Below are 8,994 nucleotides of genomic sequence, written 5' to 3' on the forward strand. Positions count from 1 at the left end.
CAAAGCTAGTAAAAGGAATTGCATAATAATTTCAATTATTATGGTCAATCCACCGTGTGCATATGTTTGTCTCATATCAGGCCATCCAAAATCATGCATTGTGATGCTGGAATCACAATGATCAGACGGTCCTAATTAGAAAAGCAATCTTCCATCTAATGGATGATTAAGCATCCAAGTGTAATAGGTAAGTTCCAATCGAGTGGATGGTATGAAAGATCAACAAGGAGATTTAATATTGGATGGTGTAGATTGTACGATAGGTCCACGCATGAATACAATCAACCATACTCCTCAAAATATCATTCAATGGAAGCAGATTGCCTGTGACTGTGGGGATAGAGATACACCCGTGCCTGGGGCTATGTGAACCGACAAAGATGTCTATGAAAAATCCACTCCATCCATCTGTTTTTAAAGACCACAATAGAATAGGATTCAAAAATTCAGGCAAATCCAAGACCTATCGGGCCACACCAACAAAACAGTAGGAATAAAAAGGTCCACTTTTGAAACCTTCCCGGAGCTGACCATGATGTTTATATGCCATCCAAACCATTCATACGGTTATTACCACTCAGATAAATTGTAGGAACAAATATCCTGACACAACTCCTGTCACCCCCAGTCGGTTCAATCCCCACTAATTCATGCCGTACAGCCCACATGAATTCTAGATCCGCCTAATTTTTAGAATTTCGTCCTATCATGGCCTTTTCAAAACGGATGGATAGAGTATGTTTGTCACGGACATCTTTGTAGGCCCCACATAACCTCGGATACTAAGATATTTATTGGTAGTTAAGCATACTTTGGCGAGAGTAATGCTAAAATGGGTAAACTTAAGGGCCTGTTTGGCTAGGCGGATTGGAAGGGATTGGATGGTATTGGAAGGGATCGGAAGTTAAATCCCAGGATTGGCCGGGCCTGCCAAACAAGCTGGGTGATCTGATTCCAGGATATAGCAATCCCATGGATCTTACGACAATCCACTGACAACACCATCATCAGCTTTAAATTCCATCCAATCCGCCCTAATCCTTTCAAATTTGCCTGGGACGTGTTTGGTTTGAGGGATTGGAAGGGATGGGAGGGTTTAATCCCGGATTAGCCCGGCGTGCCAAACAGAGACTCCATATAGCAATCCCAGGTTATAGCAATCACATGGATCTTAAGACAATCCACTAACAACACCATCGTTACCTTGAAATACATGCCATCTATCCTGATACCATTCAATCCCTTCCGATCCACCGGGCCAAACAAGCTCTTAGGGAAGTCCTACATGTACCAAAGTCCTCGTGTTACACCCCTTCTAATAGTTAGCGCATGATTGTAATCAAGTTAAGTAATGGTCATGAATCCAAACAATACAGCAAAGCTAGTAAAAGGAAGTGCATGATAATTTCAATGAGTATGGTCAATCCACCGTGTGCACATGCTTATCTCATATCGGGCCATTCAAATCATGCATTGTGTTGCTGGAATCACAATGATCAGACGATCCTAATTAGAAATGTGATCTTCCATCTAATGGATGACTAACCATCCAAGTTCAATTCGTAAATGTCCATCAATTAGATGGTATGAAAGATCAACATGGAGATTGAATATTGGATGGTGTAGATTGTGTGTTAGATTTACGCATGAGTACAATCAACCATACTCCTCCAAATATCATTCAACTAAAGCGGATTGCTTGTGACCCTTGGACAAAGATATACTTGTGCCCGGGGTTATGTGGGCCCATAGAGATGTCAATGAAAAATCCACTCCGTCCATGTGTTGTGAAATACCATAGTAAGATAGGATGTCAAAAATCAGGTGGATCCAAAACTCGTGTGGGCCACACCAACAAAATAGTAGGAACAGAAATTCCCATAAAGCTAACCATGATGTTTATATGCCATCCAAACCATTCATAGGGTTATTAACACTTGGATAAACTGTAGAGATAAATATTATCCCGACAAAAAAACTTCTATCACCATCTAGCATTCAATCCCCCTTGTTTCGTGCAGTATGGCTCACATGAGTTTTGGATCTACCTTATTTTTAGAATCTTATCATATTGGGTCTTTCAAAAAAGATGGACGGAGTGGATTTGTCATGGACATCTCTGTGGGCCCCACATAGCCCTAGGGATAGAGATATATCTATGCATGGGGTCACATGCAATCCATCGGTAATTAAGCATGCTCTAGCGAGAGCAGTGTTAGAATGGGAGAATTTTTGGGATGTCTTGGGTGTACCAATGTCCTCATGTTACACCCATTCTAGTAGTTAGTACTTGATTGTAATCAAGTTAGGTAATGATAATGAGTATTGGATGGTGTAGATTGTGTGTTAGGTATACGCATGGATAAAATCAACTATACTCCAAATATCATTCAACTGAATTGTCTGTGACCCGGGAGGCCGGGACAGAGATATACCTGCACCCAGGGATCTGTGGGTCCATAGAGATGTCTGTGAAAAAATCACTCTATCCATCTTTTTTGAAAGACCACGATAGGACAAGATTCAAAAAATTAGGTAGATCCAAAACTCTTGTGGACCGCACTAACAAAATACTAAGAACAAAAACATCCACCATTAAAACCTTCATAGAGCTGACCATGATGTTCATATGCCATCCAAACCATTTATAGGGTTATTACTACTTAGATAAACTGTAGGAACAAATATCCTGACACAAAACTTCTGTCACCCTAGGCGTTCAATCCCCACTTTTTCATGTAGTATGGCCCGCATAAGTTCTCGGTCTACCTGATTTTTAGAATCCGGTCCTATTGCGGCCTTTGAAAACAGATGAGCGAAGTGGATTTGTCAGAGACATCTTTATGGGCCCCACATAGCCCCAGGCACAAAGATATCTTTACACACGGGGTCATCAGCAATCCACTCCCCACTAATTAGGGTTTGTCACCGAACTGGGACTAGTGCACAAGATGCTATTGATAGTTAAGCATGCTTTGGCGAGAGCAATGCTAAAATGGGTAAACTTCTGGGAATTCCTAGGTGTATTAAAGTCCTCATGTTACACCCTTTCTAGTAGTTAGTGCTTGATTTTAATCAAGTTAGATAATGATCATGAATCCAAAGAATATAGCAAAGCTAGTAAATGGAAGTGCATGATAATTTTAATGAGTATGGTCAATCCACCATGTGCATATGTTTATCTCATATCAGGCCGTCTAAAATCATATATTATGTTGTTGGAATCACAATGATCGGACGATCCTAATTAGAAAAGTGATCTTCCATCTAATGGATGATTAACCATCCAAGTTCAATGGGTAAGTATCCATCAATTAAATGGTATGGAAGATTAACAAGGAGATTGAATATTGGATGGTGTAGATCATACATTAGGTCTACACATGAGTACAATCAACCATACTCCTCCAAATATCATTTAACGGAAGCGGATTGCTTGTGACCTCGAGGATAAAGATATACATGTGCCTAGGGCTGTGTGGGCCAATAGAGATGTCGGTGAAAAATCCTCTCCGTCCATCGGTTTTGAAAGACCCCAATAGGACAGGATTCGAAAAATCAAGCAAATCCAAAAGTTATGTTTGCCACACCAACGAAATAGTGGGAATAGAAATGTCCACTGTTGAAACATTCTTGGAGCTAACCATGATGTTTATATGCTATCCAAACCATTCTTACGAGATCCTCTGGCGGGAGAATACGTATCGAGTTCTTGTGTAGGATCTTGGCTCTTGTATAGGGCCTAAAACCTTAGGTTCTTGTGTAGGACATTGACTTTATGCTCTTGTGCAGGACCTTGGCTCTTGTGTAGGACCTAAATCCTTAGCTTCTTGTGTGAGACATTGGCACTTGTGTAGGGCCTAAATCGTTGGGTTCGGGAGTAAGACCATTGCTCTTGTGTAGGGCATAAATCTTAGAGTCCTTGTGTAGGGCTTTAAAGCTTAGAAGTAAACTTAATTTAAAACCTCCAATAGTGAAATTCGGTACACTCATGTGTTGAATGCATCCGCCGGTAGTGGAGTAGGCAAGTACTTAAACCCTTATATATGATTGTGTTTGGAATTGTCATTTGTGCAATTGTTTAATTATACTTATGAGTATGAATGTTTACATTGTACATGCATGGTAGATGAATGGTTAGTGATTGATAGGTAGCACATCACACACACACATATATACTATCTTGATATAGACTAGTTGCTTATTTGTATATCATTTGTAGCCTATGTGATTGAACCTTCTATTGGATTGGAAGCCTTAGAGTTTTTTTCTATTGGATCGATACCAAGACTTTGGTGGAAGTTTTAGAGTTATATTGCCTTGATTAGTTTAATTGTTAATTAGTTTAAGTTAAGCAATTATTGTTTTTAAATAGGTGCTAATCACCCCCCCTCTAGAATATATCCTTCATTCTTTAGCTCCACCAAGCTTCCGCACTTAAAAATATAGTGGTTCACAAACTAAAATTTCTCCAGCACTAGTCCACGGGATGCCACTAATAGTTAAGCATGCTTTTGCGAGAGCAATGCTAGAATGAAAGAACTTTTGGAAAGTCTTGGGTGTACTAACGTCCTCATGTTACACCCCTTCCAGTAGTTAGTACTTGATTGTAATCAAGTTAGATAAGGGTCATGAATCCAAACAATATTCCAAAGCTAATAAAAGGAAGTGCACGTTAATGTCGGTGAAAATGGTCATCCTACCACGTGCATTTGTTTATCTCAGATCAGGCCATCCAAAATCATGCACTGTGTTGCTGGAATCACAATGATTGGACGGCCCTAATGAGAAAAGCGATCTTTCATGTAAAGGATGATTAACCATCCAAGTCCAATAGGCAAATGTTCATTGATTAGATGATTTAAATAATCTAATAAATTGAAATCGAACTAAGAAAGATCAACATAGAAATTGAATATTGGGTCGTGTAGATTGTATGATTAGGTCTATGCATGAGTAAAATCAACCATACTCCAAATATCATTCAACGACGGATTCTAAAAATCAGTAGCGGTTTATGTGAGACCGTCTCCAGGATCCACTGAGGTCTATGTGACTACATCCACACCGTCCATCCGTATTGAAAGCTCATTTCAGGCCTGATCAAAAAATGAAACAAATCCGAATCATAGGTGGACCTTAATAGAGGAAACAGCAGTACTCGACCATTAAAAACTTCTCATGGGCCACAAAAGTTTTGGATCAAGCTGATATTTGTGTGGTTTCTTCGTCCACATCTTTGTGACCTTACCAACAGGTTGGATGGAAAATAAACATTATGGTGGCCCCCATTAAGCTTTTAATTGTGGGGATTCAATCACTACTGTTTCCTAGGATATGGTCCACATAAGATTTGGATCTACTTCATTTTTGGAATCATGCCCTAAAATGAGCTTTCAAAACGTTGGGACGGTGTGGATTTATGGCACATAGATCACTGTTAGCCCCACAGTCAGGGGTCCCACCCACCTCGGTGGACCGGGTCTCACTTAATCCGCTCCCCTAAAAATCAGGCAGATCCAAAACTCATGTGGGCCACACCAACGAAACAATGGTCACAGAAACGGTTCTGTAGCTGACCAAGATGTTTATATGCCATCCAAACCGTTCATAGGCATATATTATTATTACCGAAGATGTTTATATGCCATCCAAACCCTTCATAGGCATATTACTATTACCAAAGATGTTTATATGCCATCCAAACCGTTCATAGGCATATTACCACTCAGATAAACTGTAGGAACAAATATCATCTTGACACAACTTCTGTCACCCCAGGCATTCAATCCCCACTGTTTCACGTGGTATGACCCACATGAGTTTTGGATCTGCCTGATTTGTAGACTTCTGTCCTATTGTGATCTTTCAAAACAGATGGACGGAGTGGATTTGTCACGGACATCTATGTGGGACCCACACAGCCCTAGCACATGAATACCTCTGTGCGCAGGGACACAGTCAATCCGCTTCCTCATTCAACCGCTCCCATGTGAAAAGGGAGATTGGTGTGGATAAAATAGAAAAGACAGAAAGGAGGTTCATTGTCATTTTGCGTCCCACCTAAAAGAAGAATTGTAGGGTCCTTCAGCCCAGAATGCCCACAAACCATATCCTCAGCTTATCAATTTCTACAACTGGGGGCTATGAATAAGTGATCCAAACCATTGATCTGTTAGACGCCGACCATGACAGTGGATGGACCATGACCAAAAAATCCCACTGATAAGTTAAACGCCGACCGTTGATGCATTTCCCTGATTAAACAACCAGAAGCTGACAGGAAACAAGATTTTTAGGCGCATGTCCCATCCGCAGCAGGTCCCAACAAAACCAATGGTCAGATTACTACAGACAAGAGACTGAGTACACTGCAGATATCCTCAAGCTGAGGATGATAGAGTTCCTACTGTAGGAAAACATGGGATTTGTACCTTAAATTCTAAAATCATGACTGCCATTGATATCTTGTATTATTAACTATTATAATTCAAATTCCTCCCCCTATAACACAAGACACTGCCCTGCTTTATGGGGGGTAGAGAGAGACAAGAGAGCAAAACCCAGACAGCAGGAGAGGACAGTAGCAAGGAAAGCTACTTAATACTCTTGCAAAACCTCATCTGTGAGAGACCCAAAAACAGAAGAAGAAGAAGAAGAAAAAAAATAGATGGGTTCTCTGAATTCTTCATAAAAATAAAGCTGCTTTTTTGGTTGATGACAAGACAGAGGAAGTAAAGGTGGTGAAAGACAAAATAGAGAGAGAGAGAGAGAGAGAGAGAGAGAGAGAGAGAGAGTCTTTTGCCTTATTTAAGGAGGTGGGTCTTACACTCTCCTTTGTTCTCAAGCATTCAAAAAAATAAAAGAAATAAAAAAGATGGTATTGATGGCAATGCAGAGTTTTAAAGATGTTAGGAGTCTGAGGTGTGTAGAGTAATAAGGAGAGGGCCACCTCATTTTTTTCTTTTTCAAATGTAAGGATTTGGGTACTTTTGTTCCTTTTGTGAGTAGGATTCTTGAGTTTTTCATTTCATGAAAAAGGCTTTCTTTTTCTTTCTTTTGGGGTGATGGGAGCAGTCAGAGAATTAAAGGGATAGGAGTTTTCAGGTGGTGGGAATTGATTGTTGTTATTTAAGAAGGTGAGCCGTTTCTTTTTCTTATATATTTGATAAAGGGTCAGAGAAGTATAGATTGAGGTTTTTAGGAACAGCTGTTTTAGTTGGGGAGTTTTGTTTCTCTTCCTATCACTTTCTTCAGTTTCTCTCTCCTTTCATTCTACAGCAATGGAGTCTTCTTCCCAAATCATTGGAGTTACAGAAGAAGAACGTAATAGTAGTGAATCTGGCTGGACCATGTATCTTGCCTCACCCATGCATGATGATGATGATGGTGATGGTAGTGAGCATGATGGTGTTGGCGGCGGCGGATATGGTGATGATGATAGCGATGATTCGATGGCTTCGGACGCTTCTTCCGGTCCATGTCGTCGTGAACATTCATATGAGAATACTGACCTGGGTCATTGCATGGGTCATTCCAAGCATGATGATGATGATGATGGTGATGATGGGGAGGAGGAGGATTATGGATATTCATACAAGAAAGTTTCCAAACAAAAGGAGAAAAGGAAAGATGAAGGAAAAAGGAATGAAAGAGAAAAAGAAGGCCCACTTCATGCGGACAGGAATTCTTCTCTTGTATGCAGTAGTTCCAAGGTAAGGAAAATCAACTTAGTAAAAAGAGGAAAACAGTAAGGTAGGCATTTTTATCTTTCTATAAATGTCTTTCTCATCCATGAGTTTGAGTTTCTTTTTTAACTGTTTGTTCTTGCATATGATTAATCTCCTCTTCCTCTCTTGTAACTTCTCAAAGAGAGAGAGAAATGCATGGTGAGGCCCAGGAAATAGCTGAAAGTCTCTCTTAAGAACTACCAAGGTGCACCAGATGCAAATGGGTGTTTTCGTATGTAAGTTACGAATGTCTGCAAGCATAGTATACATGCTTGCATGCAAAGTATGCAAATGGGTTTGTAAGGTAAATCTCTGGCGAGCCCGGAAGAGCCTTTAACAGAAAACTGCAGCTAGACAATCAGTTGTTGGATCCAGGTTTACAGGTATATGATAAGTAAAACATGTATCCATCCATTCATAGAAGTGTCTACGGACATCTTTGTGATAAAGTGTAACTATGTAATTGTAGCTGAAGTGGGAAATCAATGTAGAAATGCATGCATGTCTACCCATATATGAGGTGGCGAAAGCGCCATCGTTGATGCAATGAGGTTTATAGTTCAAGAATTTCATCATTTCCTGAGGTTTATGTGAACTATGCAGAGATTTGGATTGCAGATGACTAGCTGTTTTACTGGTTTTTGAATGTTTACATCCCATGTTCTCATCATTCATGCCATCTAACCATGTATTCATATGCCAAATGAAGAGAACCCATCTATGGAGAAATAGACACTTGAACATAAATTCATATCAAGAGAACTGGTCACCTCAGACAATTGCATGCCAACTTCACATGCAGCCCCATCTCAACAAGTCACTTGTTTAGATCATCCGAGCCACTTAAATGGCAGCCCCACCATGAAGAACATCCATGTCAAAAAATCAGGCCCATCGACTCATTAGGAAGGACACAGCTAGTCCATTTATTTCAACCATGTGGTCTGGATAATGACTGGATTGGATTTTAAAAAAATGCTCCAAGTGCTCTTCATAGTGGGGCCCGCTGTTGATGTGGATAGGATATCTTACAAAAGTGACAAGTTGGTAGGAAAGATTGGGCTGCAGACCAAGTATACAACCAGCTGTAGGTGATTAGTTCTCTATCTATTCTATTGTCAGATGGATGCTTGTTTTTTCTTGGAAGGCTGTTGTAAGATGAATGCAATAGAATTAAAATACATCCGTATTCATACCCAAAATTGTATTGATTGTCCCTCAATGTGAAAAGTGCATCAGACATCCTGATCTTTGAAGATCTTCC

At 40.1% G+C, this 8,994-nt stretch overlaps 1 protein-coding gene across 1 annotated transcript; it reads left to right on the forward strand.

Annotated features, from left to right (window-relative positions):
- The first annotated feature begins 6,444 nt into the window (after positions 1–6,444).
- LOC131255635 (protein SOB FIVE-LIKE 4-like) lies at positions 6,445–8,352 on the forward strand. Its single transcript, XM_058256398.1, has one exon. It carries the CDS (start codon positions 7,284–7,286, stop codon positions 7,752–7,754), a length of 471 nt encoding a protein of 156 aa, XP_058112381.1. The 5' UTR covers positions 6,445–7,283; the 3' UTR covers positions 7,755–8,352.
- Positions 8,353–8,994: the final 642 nt, after the last annotated feature.

This window comes from Magnolia sinica, chromosome 9 (assembly GCF_029962835.1).
Source record: "Magnolia sinica isolate HGM2019 chromosome 9, MsV1, whole genome shotgun sequence".
NCBI classification, from domain to species: domain Eukaryota; kingdom Viridiplantae; phylum Streptophyta; class Magnoliopsida; order Magnoliales; family Magnoliaceae; genus Magnolia; species Magnolia sinica.